The sequence below is a fragment of the Fukomys damarensis genome, unplaced genomic scaffold (assembly GCF_012274545.1).
Source record: "Fukomys damarensis isolate Sample0158 unplaced genomic scaffold, DMR_v1.0_HiC HiC_scaffold_4, whole genome shotgun sequence".
Taxonomy (NCBI): Eukaryota; Metazoa; Chordata; class Mammalia; order Rodentia; family Bathyergidae; genus Fukomys; species Fukomys damarensis.
In genome coordinates this window covers 10,137,052-10,157,296 of record NW_022900916.1, presented here as the reverse complement: position 1 = coordinate 10,157,296, position 20,245 = coordinate 10,137,052, and the positions used below count along the sequence as shown (strand labels likewise).

The 20,245-nt window shown below is 46.9% G+C and overlaps 1 protein-coding gene across 18 annotated transcripts in view; it reads left to right on the top strand.

Annotated features, from left to right (window-relative positions):
* Positions 1 to 20,245, top strand: part of Atxn7l1 (ataxin 7 like 1) — a 221,346-nt gene that overhangs the window by 83,867 nt on the left and 117,234 nt on the right. The window contains exon 4 of one of the 18 annotated variants that reach the window (XM_010634049.2): positions 19,103 to 19,508. The exons of the other annotated variants lie outside the window; for them this stretch is intronic. Within the exon in view, the coding sequence (XP_010632351.1) occupies positions 19,103 to 19,311 (209 nt within the window). The 3' untranslated portion in view covers positions 19,312 to 19,508. Of the gene's footprint in view, positions 1 to 19,102; positions 19,509 to 20,245 lie in introns of those variants that run through there. 18 annotated transcript variants of the gene reach the window in all.

The following is a 20,245-nucleotide window of genomic DNA, read 5'->3' as shown; positions in this document are numbered from 1 at the left end:
ATCTTTCCATCCGGTTTGTCCCTCCCAAGGGCTGCCTTGAGGAAAGGGCCTACTGGCTGAGCAGAGACCCTCTAGGATCTGCCTAGACTCAACTTGCAGCTCTGTCCCTTATTAGTTGTGTGAACTTGGCTGGGTTACTTTGCCTCTCTGTGCTTTCCTTATTCTGAAAATAGGATAATAGTTCATCTCATTAGATCTTTGTGGTGATTAAAGGAACCTGCTTTCGTATGGAAAGCACACTGGTGTAACATGGTTTCTCTTGAAACAAATTACACTGAGTAATGAACTTCAGACACTCAGAGTGAAATCTCGTCCAAAGGGTTCCTCTTGTGATTACTGCGGAGTGAGAAGGTCACCTTGTGACTATTCTTGTGCGGGTCCTAACGCGGCCCAGAGATTTATTGTGGCCCCTTCTCTCAGAAAGAATGGGGTCTGGGGTAGGGCGCCCGGGAGGGAAGGAAACATATTTACTGCTCTTAGTAACTTGTGCATTTAACCAGTTTAAAATATAATAATGAGGGCGAGGGATTCAGCTCAGTGGCTCAGCCACCTGCCTCACAAGCACAAGGTCCAGATTTGGATCCCAGTACCAAAAAAAAAAAAAAAAGTAAAATAATATATATAACAAAGGAAAAGTAACAGTATATCCAAGTTGCAGTTTTAAGATGGGATTGAGCATTTATGAAGTTATATGATTGGCCTAAGAGAAGAGTGTGATTCTCTTTTTCTGTCCTTGTCTTCTAATGTGGTTACATGGCCAACAACTCTAGAGCCAGGTTTCTCCATGGGGGCCCTGATTGACCTTTTCAGCTTCCTAATACAGTACTTTGTTCCGGGGGCCATGCCATGCATTATCTTAGGATGTTGAACAGCTTCCCTGTCTGCCCCATACTACATACAAATAGTAGACCTGCCCCTGGCCCTCCTCTTCCCCCTCCCTTCTTTTCTTTCTGCTTTGTCTTTTAGCACTGAGAAGTGAACCCACGGCTTCTCACACACTGGGCAGGCACTGTACCCCTGAGCCACATCCCCAGCCCCCCGTGTCCCAGTCTTGACAACCAAAACGTCTCCATGCCTGCCAGCATCTCCTAGGGGGCAAAATGGCCATCCTCTGAGAACCGCTGCCGTGAGACGTAACACGCCCCGCTTGTCCTGTTCTATTCCGTGCTAACTAAATGTTTTCCTAGAGGGAAAGGAGTGTGTGCAATGTGCACGACACCCACAAACAACGCCTGTGTGGTCACAGCCACACACAGGAAGCCGACTGACTATTCCCACACCCACAGAGCTGGTCTTTGGGATCATTGCCCTGTCACAAGCATAGGCAAAGTAAAATAAGCCATCATACAGGGGCATGTGAAGTCACAGCCCTTTCCACCGCAAAATAAAAAGGGTGGCGGGGAGGCTAAAGAAATGACACATCCTATAGCATTTTTTCAGCTACATTGAGCACTTGACCTCTCGGGAGAACCACACGCCTTATACCCCACCGGTCAGACAGGAATAATCCTTGGGTGTTACTGCAGTTTTTTAAACAATGATTTAGAATCAAAGAACCTGGATTTCGTGTAGTTGACAAGAGAGGATTCGATTCAGGAAAAAAAAAAAACCCATCTTGGGAAGAATTTTTTTTTATTGCCTTTTCTGATGATATTTTTGAATGCCCTTCAAGTAGCTATGTTGATAGCTGATGCAGTTCTCATGTTGATAGTGATGCAGTCGAATTTAATGAACTGTGAGCTACACCTCGGAAGCTGAGCAGCAAAATAAATGAGTGACGGCAACTCGCTGCTGGAGCAAGGCATGAGGTGTCCAGGCGGGCACCTCGCGGCCTCCGTGTGCACCCAGATGCCCATACCCGGTGGGGACCCAGAGACAACAGCCCCACTGGCTCACGGGAGCCTAATTAATGAGGTTCCCAGGTTTCCTGCACTCATCCTTTACACCCTATCTCCAGGTGACTTCTGGTTGAGGAAAGGACAAATCGTTTGTGCTTCTGAGCCCTGGAGAAAGTTAGTCCCTGCTGATGTCAGTGCCCCTGGGCTTCCTGGGGCAGCGGATCCTATCACCAACTAATTAGGCTGGGGGGGTGGTCCTTTGTGAAGGTGCTGGCTGCAGAAGCTGGGGGCAGGGAGTGGCATTTTGTCAATTAAGTTATGTTTGTTTTCGTGGATGAAATTTTTGCTGTTATTATTGTTAGTTATCTTTTATAAGTCATTGTTTTACACCAAGAAGTAGAATATAACTACACGAAATTGGTCTCCTTGAATATATTATTTGTCAAGTCTGACACCATTAACTAATAAAGGCTTGGCAAGAGCCTGTGAATCTGTGCGAGCTTTGTATTGCTAGGATTTTTAAATCTTTAATTTGATCAATGCATCCCAGATCCAGAATTAGCTCATGGTATTGATCTATCATTTGGGCTCATTATGATTAGAAACAGTATCTGCGTTGTTTCTTCTTGTTTCATCTTTCTGTGGTTACAATCACATGACGCACCTTAAGGAAATTCCTGTAATGGATTTTAAGGAAAGAATCAATGGATTGACTGATCCACAAGTGATTCTACCTTAAATCAAGTCTTGCAACTGGAAGAATCTACAACTGAGTAGGACTGTGGCTTCTTTTGCGGAGAGGGATTGTGGAGCTGGGCTTCAGATCCAGAACCTTGTGTGCTAGGCAAACCCTGTACCACTGACCTGCACTGTGGCCCTGAATGTCTTTCTCCATTTTGAACCTTTATATCTTGAACTTGCTACTGCTCTTAATAGAAACAGTGTTAGATTATAAACATAGCTGGTCCCAAATCTTGGCGTGTCTTTGTACCCTACTTCAGAAAGATAAAAGCAATAGCGCTGATATATGTATGGAGCACTTAACTCTATGCAAAATATTTTCATATATCATTTAATCTTGTCATCACCATAAGGAGCTATGATTGTGTTACTCTTTTCTCACATCCAAGAAAGACTTACAGCCCGGGAAAAATTTGTTCAAGATGCCAATAAGTGCAGACCCAGGATTTCAGCTTGGACTGCAGAGCACACCCAGCACGCTACTGGAGAGTGCTTTGGACCGCAGACTCCTGCATCACCACAGAGAAACACTGATGCAGAAAGATCATTTTCATGCCCCAGAGCAGGGAGCACCTTTCAGAGTTTTCAGTGATAACAAACAGCTGTGCTATAGGTTCGCCACCACTGCCTTGGAGGATGCTGGAGGAGTGGCAGCTGCTTCAGTTTCTCTTTCTCTCCTTTCTTATCTTCTGATCTTGCCTGCTTTTTTGGCCTGGGTAAAGAACCTGGGCACAGTTGAGTAAAAAGGGAAGGGAGGAGGAAGAAGTCTGCAATTGTGAATGTCTTTAGAGCCTTAGACCTTTAAATACCAGAAAGCAAAAAAGAAGGAAGCTTGTGGAAGAGGTGATTTGGGTATGACATGCCTCTCACCCATTCTGCGTCAGTTTTTTCCCTATCTCCAACAAATAAATAGGTCCACGAGACCTAAAATTAACAGATAATTTTCTCTATGTGAAGTGAAATTCCCTTTTTTGTATGTTTCTGTGAACAGAGCAGAAATATTAAAATCGAACTTAAAGCAAATGTAATGGTTCACGGCTAATCTAGAAATAAATTAATAGGATCTTACATAACCTTAGGATAACTAAATTCATCTTTTTTGTTGTGTTTTTTTTCTAATTTTTTGTTTTGGTTTTGGTTTTGGTACCTGGTTTTGAACTCAGGAACCTTTGCTTGTGAGCAGGCAGCAGCGCCTGAATTCATCTTTAATTTTAAAAATTCTATTTACAGTGTCATCAAAGCATGCTTATTTAAGGCTGAATCTCTTAGATTACCTTCTTCAGAGTCTCATGGTTTTGATTCATTCATTTATTTGAAAAGATATATTGGACACCTGCTATATGCCAAGCATCGTTATAGAGCTACAGCTGCGGTCATGAACAAGACAGAGAAGTGTCTGTCCTTCTTGACGTTTTTGTTTGGATATTTTAGATGACATAAATACATAGGCAAACCATATGCAGAGCTGGCGTAAGATATCCTTCGTGCTAGAAAACACAGCAAGAATAAAAGCAGGGAAGGCATGTTTGAGGGGTGCTTCCCAGTGGTGGGCAAGGACCAGAGTTCAGACCAGAGCTCACAGTTTGGTTTTTATGCTGGGTGAGGGGAGAGGACCCTGAAGGGTGCTGAGTGAGGAAAGACATACTCTGGTTGTTTTTCTAAGTGCACCCTGGCTGCAGTGACCCAGTAGGAACCAATGCATGGTCAGTAACAGTGTTGCCAATCATTTGAGGGTTCTTTTGCTCGATTCACATGGAAATCATGAATTGGCAAAGTATAGCTCTGTTAACGGCCCTAATGGCACCACATGCAGTTGGTCAACCCTTCTGGATGCTGGCTTCTGCTTCTGCCAGCCACTGCTGTCTGATGCCAGCTTATGCTGGACACCATAGGTCAGCACTGCCAGGTGCTGGTCTCTGTTGCTGATCTTTGTTGGCTGCAGTCTCTGGAGCTCCTCTGGGCTCCCTAGTGTTTATTGCTCTTTCTTTTGATCCACGCGCCATCCACACTACTCAGGATAGTTCTGAGTACATTTATAGGACCTTCCTAGCCCATACTACCCAAGAAATGGGTCATGAGCAGATTTACAGGACCACCAAATGAGTTTAACAGGACCTGTGCTGTAGCATAGAAGTGTCCGTAAGTGGGGGAGAGCCCTCCAAGAATTGTGAGGAGAGTGCTGCTTATGTAGCAGCCGCAGGCCTGTGATTGGTCCAAGTGGGTGTGGAAGCCCAAAGGCAGTTCATGGTGTAACCACAGAAATAGAGGAGGATAAACTAGAGATACATTTTGAAAACATAGCTGAGGGGATTTGCTGAGGATTGGGTTAGGTTGGAAAAGGGAGAAGTTAACATTTATTTAGAGTTAGGTAGTAAGGAAGCAGGCACGATTTGGCAGGAAGCAGCAGAGGATGACCGTGAGGACTCCGAGATAAGATAGTGTTTCATAGACTATGGCCAGTGCCGAGAGGGTGGGTGAGAGGAGAAAAGGGAAGAAATCACTAGATTGGAAACCTGGCGACCATTGGCTTTGACAGTAGCCATTTGAATGTATCAGGTTTTTTCCAAGTGCCGGTGACTTCATTGACACATCTCCAGTGAGCCTGTTTTTTAGGCTGGCAGCACCTTAAATCTTTGATCTGTGTTCATGATGAGCTCAGCTGCCATCTAACAAAACTTTAAGCTGGCACCCTAAGCCCTGTGGTAGCAATCACTGTCCAGTGGAGTGACCGATACTGACGGCCAGGACTGTGCCTTCTGCCTCCAAGTTGCGGCATGGAAGCACTGCCTGACTTCCAGGACACCCACAAGTCTTAGGGACAAACAGGTGGGCAGAGGGGTGGAAGGAAAGACTTCTAAATCTAAACTCAAGTGCTCTTGGTACTGTCCACGTATCTGTCCTCCAACACACACACACACACACTCACACATGCTCCAAAATGCCAGGAACCCTGTCACACTCGCCATTAGATTCCCTGAGTTCCATTGCAAAATGAGTCTGGATCTAAAACAGTGGTGCTCAGTACACTTTTTTAAAAAATTAATCTTGTGGGGGGCAAAAGTGAGTGGGGAAGGAAAAATTAGCATGCTGGTCTTGCTTGATAAACCAAGAGCCACATGTGAGCCGGTGAATTCATTCGGAAGATCTAGCAACAGGAGAAAGAATGACCGTGTGTTCTGACAGAGCGGACGGATAAAGCAGGACGAACATCCTTCCTCGGTGAGCTGTGGAGCTGCTGCTTTGATCCTGGCCACAGTTGATTTCTGGAGAGCTTGGGCTGTAACAGGATCCGGCTTCTGACTCATCACTGGCATAGCCTCGCTGTACACGCTGCTCCGTTCCATTCCTCAGCGCTGGATCAGCCGGGAGAACTAGGGGAACAGTCATTGCTTTATTTAAATCTGAGTAAAGAATGTTGCCAGTGCTGACTCAAAAGGTCATTTTGGAATTCTCTGCATCCTTGGCGTTGAGTGGGACAGCACTCATTTCCCGCATGATGTTCCTTCCTTCTGCGGAAGAGCAAGAATGGACACACGTCCTTGCCGGATGATCCAAGCCCCCTCTGCTATTAGAGGGTTCGTTCACACACAAGACTCAAAAACAAACATATTTCACATCAGGTGCATCGTTCTTACCTGGATTCAGCCGCACGCACTGGGCAACAGCAACAGCAATAATAATGCGCTCTTGTCCTGAAATGTGTGGTCCCAAGACCCAGGCTCACTCCTCCTTCCGGTGTCTGAGTGGGGAAACAAGATTATGTCTGACCCTGGAGGCAAAAGTGGCTGTGGAGGGCCTGCCACGCCCAAGCCATGTTCACTTACTTTGGGAGCAGAAGGGTTTCCACGGGTGGTTTAGCTTACCCTTCATCAGAGCCTGCACCCAGTGCTCACTGAGTGTCACCCTGCCATGACAGTTTGCCCTGGGGAGGTCACCGAGAGCACTGTCTGTGCCTGCCCGTGTGCAGCCTATCGGGGACGCATGGGTCTTCCCAGAAGCTCTGGGTCCCCTCTCTCTAAAGTTGTAGTGCTTTTTCCCGTGGTGAGACAGCGCCTGTGGCAGCTTTTCCCGGACTTTCTGGGGTACAGCACCTCCCAACCTGTGGCTCTTGGAGTCACAGATGTGTAGGACCTTTCTGTGGCTCCTGCCAAGGGATGGCACTTCTGAAAAATGGTGCCGATTTAAGAATGGGGCAGCAGAGCCACGCAGGAAATAAATAGGTCTCAGGAAATGTGAATGGGGGAATAAATGGTGAAAAGGCTATCGGCAGTTTCACTGATGAATCCCATTTCTGTTGGAAGGAATCATAGTTTTTTGGTTTTTGGTTTTTGGTTTGGTTTGGTTTCCCAGAGAAAGCAGTCATGGTCTTTGTTTTTACAACACTGGAACCACACATCACTAAGGTTGGGTTTTCATTTTTGGTTTTTTTTTTTGTGTTAATGTTGCTGTTTTACTTTGTTTTGTTTGTAGTACTGAGATTGAAATGGCGGTCTTCACACAGAGACACTTTCCTGGCTCTTTTTTGTTTCATATTTTGACACAGAGTCTCAGTAAGCTGCTAAGTTGCTCTGGCTGGGTTCAAACTCACAATCTTCCTGCCTCAGCCTCCCAGGTCCTGGGGTTACATGTTGTAACCTTAAGCTGCACCATCCAGCTTAAGGTTGGGTTTTTTACTAACCCTGTTATTGTTTATTGGTATTGTACATAGTTTGCTTATCTTCCCCAGAATCCTTTCTTCAGATTCTTGAGACTTTTCCAGAGGGGCATCTTTCTAAGATGAGCACAGCTTAGTGAGTTGTGGCCGTGGTTTTCGCTCCTCTCCATAAGTGGCTGCCCCACCCATGTGTAACCTTCATGACCAAGAAGCACTGGGCACACCATGGTGATGGAGGTGGCTGGGACAGCCCTGACTGATGTACTCAGTGGCCTGCTTGCCCGCAGTTCCCGGCACCCTCCTGGTGGGAGCACCTTTCTGTTCCCGTGTACTTGTGAATCAGGTTTGCAGTGCGTGTGAGGAGGCCACAGCTCTGTTAGCTCCTACCGCCTTCTCAGCCTGGCAGCCCTCACCTTCTTACAACTTGTGACACTCGCTGGCCGCGCGGGCCCCTAGGGCTTAGTGGGGAGGCACCTCTGTGCCACAGCCGCTCTCCAGGGGTGATGCAGGTGTCTGTGGAGCCATGAGACCAGGGGATGTGTGACCTCCACCATGCCTGGTGCTTCGTTGGCAGAAGGCTCTGGAGCTCTCCATTGGCTTCATTTCCTGCTCCTGACTTCTCCACAGAGTGCAGACCAGTCGCAGTTAACTTGATATTTCCTCCCATCACTTTTTAGGTGGTTGGAGACCTTTCTCCTGGCTGGGTATTGAACCTAAGGCCTGCTGCATACTAGCCAAGTGCTGTACCACTGATCTTTGCCCTGGATTTTCCTTTTTTTTTTTTTTTTTTGGTACCAGGGAACCAACTCAGGACCTTACACTTTCAGTGCAGGCAGCAGCACCACTGAGCTGACTACCCAGCCCTGCATTTTCCTTTTGATGTTTGATTCCTTATGCAGCTGGCACTGGGATTGTGTTGGGCTGGCTGCACCATCCAGGGGAGACGCCACCCATCTCTTTTTTGAGTTCTCCTTGGAGGGATTCCTTGGGGGCACACTCCCTTCTCCAGACACACATGGATCTATATTTTTCCAATATCTCTCTTATGCAGTCTCCTGATTTCTTTTGCCGAAATTTTTGTTCCTACGTCAGGCATGGTGGCACATGCCTATAATCCCAGCACTCGGGAGGCTGAGGCAGGAGGATCACAAATTCCAAACTAGCCTGGGCTACATAGCCATATGCTGTCTCCAGAACCCAAGAGAGAAAGAGTTGAAGTTCTTGCTCTTGGCCAGATGAAAGATCAAACAGAAACTACAGTATTTTCTGGATTCCAGGATGCTGCCAATTGTAAGATGCCCCCTTCAGTCAAATAGCACTTTTGCTCAGGTGCCAGGAGCACCTCGAGGACAGTCTGTTCGTCTAACCAGCATTGGCAAACAGAAGGAGATGGGTATAATGTGGCAGAATGGGGCACAGCCCAGGGAGTGTGCCAAGTGCGGCTTTGTGAGCTACAGGATTAGGTCGTAATTAACCCTGCACTTCTCTCCTTTTCTTCTGGGATCAGGTACTCCAGCCTCCCTTGAAATTAGAGTTTAGTTCAAAGTTCGGATAATGAAGCTATAGTGGTCTGAGAGTTTCCTGTTTTTTTTTTTTTTTTTCCAGTCCTCCTAATAAATGTCATGTAAATTAGCCTGGTCCCATAGCAACACGGCCACACAGAAAAAAAACTGCACCTCTGCCAAGTGGCAGTGTAAGCGTGTAGTTTTAGATTTCCGATGGAAAAGATGGTGAAGGAGAGGGTTCTTTATTGTTTTCATTCTGATTTCTAGTTTAACTTATAGTGGTCAGCAAATGCAAGATATACAGTACCCATTTTATAGCTTATGATCCTTCCTTTGTGTATGGTAAGTTTTTGTAAATGTCTCCTGACTGATTGGAATATTTATATCATCTCTCCTTTGTGTACATGGCACCATATATTTAGTATTTGTTCAGTTCTTACATATGTTCTCCATTTTTTTGTCTGCTTGCTCTGTAATTTTTTTTTCAGCTTTAATTGATTTTATTGGTACATTTTAGGGATACAGTGCAGTTACATTCATTGTTGGGATCATGTACCTCTACATGACAAGTCTTGGTTCTCATTTTTTCCCCTTGTCCCTGCCCTCCCTTCACCCCCTCCTCCCCTCCCCATCTACAAACACTTTATTTCCATCTTTTCATTATCTCACATTTTTTTCTTTTCCCTTATTACCCTTCCCCTACCCATCCCACCTCCCCTACACCTTTAGCTCCTTTCTTCCCATTTCTCAATGTCAGTAATCTTATTAGGATCTTCTGTATTATTGCAGATTATTCACACCAGAGAAACTATTTGGTATTTACACACGTGTGACTTATTTATTTCACTTAGGAGTATATCTTCAATATGTAACCATTTTCCTATGAATGCATCTATTTTCTCGTTCTTTATGGCTGAGTAATATTCCATTTTATAGAAAAACTGCAAGTTCTTTATCCAGTTTCCAACGGATGGGCAAATGGGCTGTTTCCAAGTTTTAGCTATTACAAACTGTGCCGCTATAAACATGGGTGCACATACTTCTCTGTGATATGATTCTTTTAGTTCTTTTGGAAAGATACCCAGCAGAGGGATGGCTGGGTCAAATGGAACCTCCAGTCCCAGCTCTTTGAGGTATCTCCATATTGATTTCCATAGTGGTTGCACCAGTCTGCACTCCCACCAACAATGGAGAAGGGTTCCTTTCTCCCCACAACCCCACCAACATTTGTTATTGTGTGATTTCTTGATAGCAGCCATTCTTTGTGGGGTGAGGTGGAATCTCAGTGTTGTTTTCATCTGCATCTCCCGAATGATCAGTGATGTGGAGCTCTGTAATTTTTGAGAAGGGGTTGTTAACTCTCCTGTGATGTTTGTAAGATGCTAATCTCCCCAGTAATTCTGACCACTCTCTTTTCCAATTCCAAGGCCAAGCAGTTGACTGTATAAAACATGACAGTCATGTCTTTCTAACAGTGGTGTCCTTGTGCCTATTAATGCTTTGCCTTAATTACTATTTTTATCTGATTAAATGCTATTCAGTTTTCTTTGGGTCAATATATATGTGCCTCATTTATCTCTTCCCAGTCTTTTATTTTCAACTCTTATGTGTCATTTATTTTAGGTGTCTCTTGTAAGCAGTTTATAGCTGGCTTTTTAAAAAGTCCAATGTGATAATGTCTTTTCATAAGTGAGTTTTACCCATTCACATTTATTGTGATTGGTTGGCATATTTGGATTACTTCTGCCTTTTCATTTGTATTTCTGTGTACCTTGCTTTTTATTTGCATCTTTGTTCTCCTTTCTTCCCTCCCCTTAGATTAGCAAAAATTTCCTTGCCCTTTTCCTGTTTTTCCTTGGGCTAATAACTAAAATTCTATCTATGTAGTGATTATAATGAACTGTAATTATTTTTCTTATAAAAAATGAAGTTATCTAAGATCTCTATCTTTTCAAATAACACAAAGACCTTTGCATACTTCGCCCACTTCAAGTCAACTGATAATTACAACAAAGTATTGAAATCGTGACCCAAAACTCTGGCATTCACTCTCAGCCTACTGATCCAGGGATTATAGGCTACTTGGTTAATTTAGAAGGGATGAATTTTTTGCCCGTTCACTCTGTTTTACATCCTGGGATAATTTGGGGTATATCTCAAGTTCAGAGTGACACATTCATTGAAAGCTCATAAAAATCTGACTCTCAGGTTCCTCTTAATGTGTTCTAAAGTAAGATTGGACAAAGAAAAGAAAAATTCAAAGCCCTGTGGTCCTGCTAGATATGGTATTGCGTACCAGTGATCCCAGCACTCTGGGAGGCTGAGGCAGGGGGATTTCAGATTCGAGCTCAGCCTGGGCAATTTAGCAACTTAGCAATATCCTGTCTCAAAATAATAAAAAATGACTAAGGATGCAGTGCAAGGCCCTGGGTTACAAATCCCCCAGGATTTCTTGTTTTGATGCAGATTCTGATTCAGGGGTCAGCATTTCCCCTGCCTCACCTGGGGGATGCTGGTGCTCGGGTGAGTGGACCTCACTTGGAGGAACAAGTGCTTGGAGAATAAAATCTAGCTAGGAAAACTGGGGCTTCGATTGGAGGTCAGGATTCCTCCATCCTTCCCAGAATAGCAGATCCTAGAAGAAACTTTCTGCAGCAGTTGGGCTTCTGGAAGGAATCATTGTATTTCTGATGGTTCCTCCAGCCCCAGTCAGACTGGCTGAAAGTCTCTGTCTCCATTCCATTCCTTCGCCATCCCTTCCAAGGTCAAGTCCCAGGCCTGTCACTGTGTCATTTGGATGCAGCTCCTGTGAGTCAGTGCCCTGAGGAAGAGCCAGCCGAAGGCCAGGGCAGCCTTCCTGGTAATTTATGTTTAAGACAAGCTTTTTATAAAGATACACTTTTAAATAGTAGCCAGGGAAAATATGCTCTTCTCTTAACGGCTATCCATTTATAGGACTCAGCTGCTGAAGCGCAGGGGTAGCATTAGGCTTAGGTTTAATCTGTCCCGTAATTTACAGCACCAAGTAAAGCATTGTACATACAGCTATTCCAGTCATTTGCCGTGATAGATAACTGTTGCTCTTGATGGAACGGAAAGCCCATCTCTGCTTCCCAATTATGAATACTGAATTGGCTCCAGAAGGCACCTGCTGTACACTTTGCCAGGGGAAATCCCCCCACCGGTCACATCTCCTCCCTGGTCCCCAGTGTCACTTCCCAGCAGTGCACTGGTCACATCTTGATCTGGGTGGCAAGGCTGCCAGGCACGACATGGGCTTCTGGCGAATGTTGCACAGAGCGCTTGTGACAGTTGCGTGCAAGCCCTGCTAAAGGCCATAGTTTTACACTGAATGCCACAAGCTGTTAGGGAGAAGAGTTAGCTGGTGGCAGGAAGCCACCAGCAGGGATCAGGGAGATATCGGAGAGGTGATAATCTGATGCAGGAGAAACAGAAGACATGTGATTCTGTTGGATCTCTGTCAGTGAGATGTCAGTGAGGGAAATGAAATTAATGGAGGACTGAAACCAAAAAGGACCAGGCTACAAATCTGTTAGGATTGCTCTTTAGTAACTCAGAGATACTACCTTCTGACTGGCTACTCTGATTCAGTGCTTTACTCTCTGCTGCCGGAAGGGGGCAAAACGGATACTCAAATAGGACGCTGTCCAGGTCCCTTAGGTCTGGTTACCCCGTCACCCTGTATCTATCTGCTCTCCCAGAAATTCCCCTTCTCAACCCCATTTCCTTTCCCATGAAGGGGCTTCCTGTACCAGAGGGGCTAAAACCCTTAGGTTGGCATTCTTGGTTGTGCCTCACATTCCTGTGTGCCCACGATGTGCCACGCTGTAGGCGACAGAATAGGACTCCAGAACAAGCACGGGAGGAGATGTGAGCAGGGGCTGCCGTACCTTTGGAATGCTGTGACTTGAACTTGGCCTTTCGAGGTTGCGCTCCCCAAAGCCACGTCTCAGCAGGGACTCTGGAAAATGATTCCCTGGAAAATATAGGTAGGTGCACGGCTGTTGTCCTCCCTGCTGATTTCTTAGCTGATCGCTAGCATCCTGCTGTTTATATGGCAGTCTGGTCACTACTGATTTGGACTTTCCGTAAGAACCTGCTGAGGTGTCAGTGAAGTGCACCCTTGAGGGTGACTAAGGTCGCACAATTGACTTTGGCAGGGCTATGACTGAAACTCAGGACCCTGGACACTGCCCCTCTCCCACCAATGCATTTTCCTTGAACAGAAACCCCAGGGGGGAGAAAATGCTGAGTACCAGCCAAAAAAACCCAAAAAAATTGTCTGCCTTTATGAACATTTCTAGATTTGCGATTCCTAATTCCAGATTTATGTGCAGCAACCACATCTTTCAGCCTTCTTCTGCTTCCTCACAGGGAAATTGGAGCTTTCTGTAAGAACTATTTGAAAAGCACTCTTAAAATTTTGAGTCTGAAGAGAGATTATTCAGCTGCTTATAGGTTCTGATCTACCCTCTCATTTCCTGGCCAGACGATTCCATCAGAACGGAGGTTACGGTCATTTCTGTGGGCGCTGAAGGCATCTTGGTGTGTTCTGCATGTGGATAAATCCATTCAGCATGCTGATTAGTTACAACGGGGCCGAGAGAACTGCGGATCCGAACTCCACGCGTGCACCTCATGCATGCAAACCTACTAATGAGAATGGGGCTCTGCAGAAAGCCAGCATTCCTGTCTCCGCCCCCAGAGCTTAACGTGGCTCCTTAGTATTCTAACTTGATACAACTTGATCTTGATGACATCTCTCACTAAACAGGAAGTGGAGAGGAAGCAGTCTGGGGAGAGATTGGTATGCGGGTGACTCAAGAGGCCTGGCAGTTTGGGACTCCTCTAACCTTGATGAGACATCCTCCTGGGCTTGCCCACCTGCGGGGTGGGTATGGTGAGCACACTGTGAGGTCATTATTAGAATGGACACCCTTTGGAAAAGCTTTGGTGTGTGGCTTGTGCTATAAATAGGCTTTGCTGCCATGTGGAAAATAGGCGTATTCTGCTGACATGTGTAATGAGGTTAGGCTGAGAGCATCCTCTGTCCCTGGCAGCAGGGAGCCCAGAGGTGCGGAGGGAGGGGCCGGGTGCTCAGCAGAGCAGAGAGGACAGAGAGGCCGTCTACAGAGTCTGGTGGAATGTTCAACACAAACACACAAGTGACGCTTGGCCTTCTTGCTTGAATTTTGAAACAAACAGAGGGATTGAAGATGAGTCTGTCTTTTCACACTGTGGTCCTGTCCTGCAGCCCGGGCACACACTGGATTCCAGAGGAGGAAGGGCTGAGCCAGCCATGCCCATGGTGGGTTGGAGAGGCAGCCGTGCAGTTAGAAAAAAGTCCGACGCCAGGAGCTGGCTGCCTGGGCTTGATTGGGACCCTGATGCTCCCTATGTGACCTTCAACCAGTCCTTCAGGTCCTTTGTGCTTCAGTTTCCTCGTCACCGAAGTGGGGATAATAACAGTACCTAGTTTGTAGAGGTTGTCTAGCAGCCATGGGGTTGCAGACCTATAATCCTGCAGTCCTGCTGGCTAAGACCAGAGGATTGCAGGTTTAGCGCAACCTGGACAACTCAGTGACATAACAAGGTATTGTCTCAGAATAAAAAAACAAAAAGGGCTGGGGATGTAGGTCAGTGTGAAGGCCCTGGGTTCAATCCCAATACCACAGTAAGGGGTTGGGAGTAAGCACATAGGGCCACAGGGTTAAGAACACTTGGTACTAGCATATGAGCGTGGGGTGCCACTTGTTTAGCCTCGTGGATTCCAGGACATGGCAGGGTAGTAAGGCAGGCTGATTTGGTTGAGGGAAGCTCTTCTCTGGATGCGTGAGAGGTTTATTACCAGGCGGGAAGGAAGAGCAAGGATCGTGGCCAGCCTGACAAGCAGCCCAGCTGGCCGGGCCTGGTGAGCAGAGCAGTGCAGAGCTCAGGTTCACCCACGTGGGCCACACTGAAACGCCCTTTCCTCCTGGAAGCTGAGGTCTGGGGTCTGTGTGCCCAAAAGCAGTTCCTGGGGTCAGCACCATGGCCATTGGCATCTGCTTGTGTCGCTGAGCCAGTGGCTCCCAGACTCATGACTGGTCCTGTCTCTCACTGCTCTGAAGTCTTCTGGAATCATTCCCTGTAATCTGTCCACCCAGCTGAGGAAAACCCTGTCACCTGGAACCTTGCTTTCTGCCTGGGGGCCCCCTCCCTGCCGTGGGTGGATAAGTCTGCCCTCCACTGTGCCATCATGAAAAGATGCATCTCAGGCTCTCGGTACAAGTGTCTTGCAATCCACTGAAGAACAGAGGCAAAACTCATCTGCTGGTTGGTGTTGCCGGTGTGGCCTTAAGTGATGGCTCCCGGCAGGAAACCTGGCTCCCTTCAGACGTACACCCAGCCTGAACAGCTCCTTTAAAACCAGAAGCAATTTGTCATCTTTTGATTCTTTTCCAGCTCTTTCCCCGACGCAGGTAGATAAATGAGGTAGCATATGGGTGTCCAAACAGAGGATCATCTAATCCCAGCGGTTTCCTGTGGAGCTGTCACTTCTGCAGTGTGGAGAGCACAGTGGGGTGGTCCCTGGCTTCAGAACTGTAACCAAAGCAGATTTTTTCATGCTGGTCCCATTTACATGCAGGAAATGCTTTCTCAGAATCTCCCAGCCTCCAGTGTGCCATTGATAGGTGCATTTCTCGTTTCAGAATCCTGAAATACATCACGCATTTGTGAGCTCAACATCTCGTGTCTGTGGTGCCATGGAATGCTACTAATCAAATCAGTATCTCAGCAAAAGCCAACAAGCATGGCTGAATTAAAAATAGATGGGGGTTGGACTTTTTTTCTTCTAAAAAGCCGTGATTACAGAAAGTCAATGGGAAAGGAGGATGTGCTTCAGTTCTCAGGTTGCAAGCTTAGTGCCCAGCTGGAAGAGATGCCATAAGGTTTTCCACACCACCTGCGTGGACTTCAGAAATCATGGTTATGTATGAGCAAAAGCACCAGGTTATTCCCAAGGAGGCAGAGGAGGCCTCCTGATCTGGTTACCAAAACACAGGTGACCCATGAACCCCTGGCCAAGCCTCTGTAGCAGATGAGCTCAGCAAGCCAGGGCAGGCCCCTTGCCCACACCAAGGAGCTGTGTCACTGGTCCCCACAGCTGCCAGAGTAACTGGACATCCTCAGTCACAAGGGCCCAGGCGTGGCCAGATAGACTCAAGTTCATCCCATGCACAGGACAGTCAGCTGCCTTGCTAGAATTACAGTGAGTCACCGAGCGTCACCAAGACACCGTGAGAAACGTGGAGCATCATCTCATAGCATTGAACATGGGTCAGATTCTCATACAGGCCACAGAAGCCTATGACCATAAGATGTCTGTAGCCAGCTCCTCGTTATCTGTGGTGTCGAAGGAGAAATCGAGCACAAGCTTTGAAAATTCAAAACAAATCCTCCACCCCCAAGCTTTAGCCAAAGGTTTCATACTGGAGACCTGTAAAGGGGGGATTACTATTTCTTTCATGTTTTCCCAGTTAATCAGTAGTTTTAATGAGCAGCAAAAAGACCCCATGGGGCTGGGAATACAGCACAGGATAACGCACAGGGGTTAAGTGCTGGGTCTTCCAGCCTCTGCTGCCCTGCAGGCTGTGTATTTGCCCCATCTACTTTGTAGGATGGGGGGCGATGGAGTAAGTGAATGAGTCCAGAAATATCCCAGAGCCAGCCATTAGAAACACCCGCTCCATAGTGACTGTTAGGAGTTGTTTCATCTTACGGGAAAGAGGGAGAAACTTCTGCCTCCTGGAAGGTGAGCAAACAACTAAATAGTTTAGTAAAATACACATGTGTCCAAGTGGATCTTGGAAGTGATCCTGCAGTTCTTTCAGCGGATTCACAATTTTTTTTTCTTAAGCTTCATAGGCTGAGCCAGCTGTATGTTAAACCCACACATTCACTAACTTTACAAAGGTTGCTATTTTGAGAGTATGAGGAGGGGGACAGTGGCTTGGGTCTGCCTCCTGTCTGATGGAAAAGGGTTACATGTAAGGAATGTTTCCCATTCCTTGGATTCCTGACTTGGAGTCCCTACAATCTTGTCACACTGTCCTAAAGCAAAGAAGTCACTCCTTGTCCTCTTCAGAGTTGGACACATAGTAAGCAATCGGTGTCTTGTGAATGAAGAATGAATGAGGGATTAATTTAGACATTCAATCCTTTAAGTCAGTGATACTCGACCTATAGCCATGCATGCTCCAGTCCCGCTGGGCTTGTTCCAGCACCCCAAGGTTCTGATTCTGGGGTTAGATCTGAAAATGCACCTCTATCTGTTGATGTGTGATGTGAATTTTCCAAGACATTGATACCTGTAGCTGTCTGGTCTTGCCCCCTTAGAGCTGGAGTAGACATTATAAAAATGAGTAGCATCGGACCAAATGGAAAAGCATCTTGATTATTGTTTAATCAACAACTGCATTTTGCCCCCTGTATAATTCTGAGAGATGTGAGAATCGATTGCACCTCTGTCACGACGGCACAGGGTAGGCTGTAGCGGCAAACCTTGCAACAAGAGAGCCCAGTTGTGTCTTCATTCGGTGTTGGAATCCCCACCTGGTATCAGATGCATTTAGCTACAAAGTCAAAATAAGATGTGACCTTTTTCAGGAACCACAGAGGAGCAAAAAGAGTACAGGAGATGAGCCTGAGAAAAAATGGCCCCAGTATTCAGAAACAAGGAGTTTTATGGCCTGGGGAAGGGTGCTTTGTACAAAAAGTCATTCCCCTAGTGCCTGTTGTCACTCTGGATAGCAGGCAAGGAGCTGGCATTCTAACCCCATGCCCCAGGGAGAGTCCCTGAGACTGTGAAGATTCATGGACACACAGCAGAGGCCAGGGGCAGATCGGTGGAGGGCACTGTGGGGGACCCAGCCTCCCTAGAAAAAAGGAGATGGAATGGAGCCCAAGGAGGGGCTTCCCCTTCCCCTTAGGGATGAAGAGAGTGTTAGTAACCCACTGTTGCAAAACGAAGGAGCCCAACAGTTAGCAGCTTAAGGCAATGAATACATAATGTCTGACAGTCTCTGTGAGTTGGAGATCTGTCTGTGAAGCTGTGACCATTCCAAGATGGAGTGCTGTTGCTGGAGGCCTCCGTTCCTCGGTTCCTCACTCTCAGTACCTGACAGCTTAGACCTCTCCGCAGGACCGCTCATGACATAGCAGTTAACATCCCTCAGAACCAGTAACGGGGGCGCGGGTGTCAAAATGCCCTTTCTAACCTAGTCTCAGGAGTGGCACATTGTCAGTTCCCCCTTTAGAATGTTTCATAGAAATGAATTTTTAAGTCCAGGGGGAAAGGCAGCTGTATCCACATCTTAGAGGAAAAAGCAGCACCACTGTGAGTGAGGTCTCTTGAGAACAAGTATTGGGGCCTTTACTGGAAAAACGAGCAGGCTGTAGCCTGGCGCTTTGGCCTGAATGGACCAAGGCCAATCGTTGGGGAAGGGAAGGGGCCCTGGAAACACTGCAGGATAAATCCACTGTCCTATAGGAGTCTTGCCGGTCCCTCCGTCCTTCCACTGAGGAGGTGACCTGTTTAGAAGGGACTGAAGCCACCTCTGAGTCTCCAGGTTCAGATTTGGTCTCTCAGGAGGAAGAAGGGCTGGCTGCTTGCCCACTGGGAACAGCAACGGGTGCTCTGGAAGTGAGGCTCCCGGACCCACAGTGAGGTCTCCCACGGGGACACACATTTTATGTCGCCGGCCTGGCTGCAGATACAGGTTCTGCGTGGCAGTCTTGTGAGGACACAGAGCCACTGGTGGTCATGCTGCACTGTGTCAGCTCTTAGCTTCCCCCTGGTCCCCAAGGAAGAAGCTAATCAAACTTGCTGATGATTTTACACTGAGAGGAGATAGCTAATAACTTGGATGACAAGTATTAGAATACAATGTGATGTGGATAAATTGGGCCCATGTATTAAGAGCTATAAAATGAGATTCCATCAAGGCATGAATTATGGTGCCTGTGGAAAAGATTCATCAAATAGCCCATTAAAAGGTGTAGGAATTCTGGTCGTACAGCCCCTGTTTAATTACACTCCTGCCACTATCCCCCACACCACTGCTTTCCCCCGCCCCCGACACTGCTTTCTGTAGGAGAAGTGTGGAAGAGTTCAGAGGATATACTGGAAAGGCTGGGACGTGCGTTTTTATAGAGCGAGATCATGAAGACAGATTTGAGCAACCGATGTTTCATGTCGGGGGGACGACAATCGGCATGAGTAATCACTGGCAGATGTAATTTCCAGAGGAGCCCTGTTGATACCATTCAGCAAATGCCAACAAAGCATTTACTTTCCCAAGGGAGAAAGCAAGACAGCAGGAGGGACGCAAGCGTCTCGTGGAGCACAGCGGAGCGCACCCAAGCCCTAGAGCAGCGTCAGGTGGGAGGCTGGGCAGCGCGGAAGATGTGCCAGCTGCTGCGGGACCGCGGGGAGGAGCAGGCTCCGGAAGGGGAGACCCCGCAGAGCCCTGAAGCACGGACCAGCTCCCCCGGCCTGTGGATTGTGTGAGCACACTCTGGTGACAGATCCAGTGAGGACGCGGGCAGAGCAAGGAACGTCTGTGGGATCCTCTCGCCGTTTCCTCCAACACCACCACCCTGGTCCGAGCCGCCATCCCTTCTCACCCGGACAACTGCCAGCTCCTTCCAGCTGTTTTCCCTGCTTCTACTCCTGCTCCTCTCCGTCCATTCTGCGCGCCCAAGTCAGAATCCCGGTCAGAGTTTCGTCGTGTCATTGTCTTGGCTTGTGGCTTCCTGTGCTCTCAAGCTTTGTCATGAGTGCAAAGTCATGGGCAGTCTGAACCATACCCTTGCCAGGCTCCCTTTCACTCTCTCTGTGCCAATCAAACTGGCCTTCGAAGTTTCAGCATGTTAGTTTTGCTGCCACAGGGCCTTTGGACATGTTTTCCCTTCTCTCTATGTGACTTTCATTCTTTTACCAAAGCTAACTCTGACTCGTCCTTCAGAATGCATCTTAATGATCATTGCCTCCTGGAGAACTTCCCTAATTTTCATAACTAGATTAGCTTTCCGTCACATGTTGAAAACAAATATTTATTGTGGGACATATGTTTAATGTCTGTCTCTCTGACTACCCCACAAGCTCTACAAGGACAGGGACTCATTCTCTGAGTCCCTCAGCGCCTAGCACAGTATCAATAAATATGTGTTAAGCAGACCATGACAGAATTCATTAGGAATGCCAGGACTGGTAGGAAAATTACACTTGACCAATGCGTAAGCAAGTACCATTATAAATGCTTTACACAGTGAAACCCTGAATTCATGTCCAGACCGTGCCGCCTGCTGGCTGTGCTGTTTTAAATAAATCACGGATCTTCGAGTCTGTCTCCTCATCTATAAAGTGGGGACACTAACGGCCACCTCATGGTTACAGCAAGAATTTAATGAAATAATAATATACAAGCATTTTTAAGCCATAA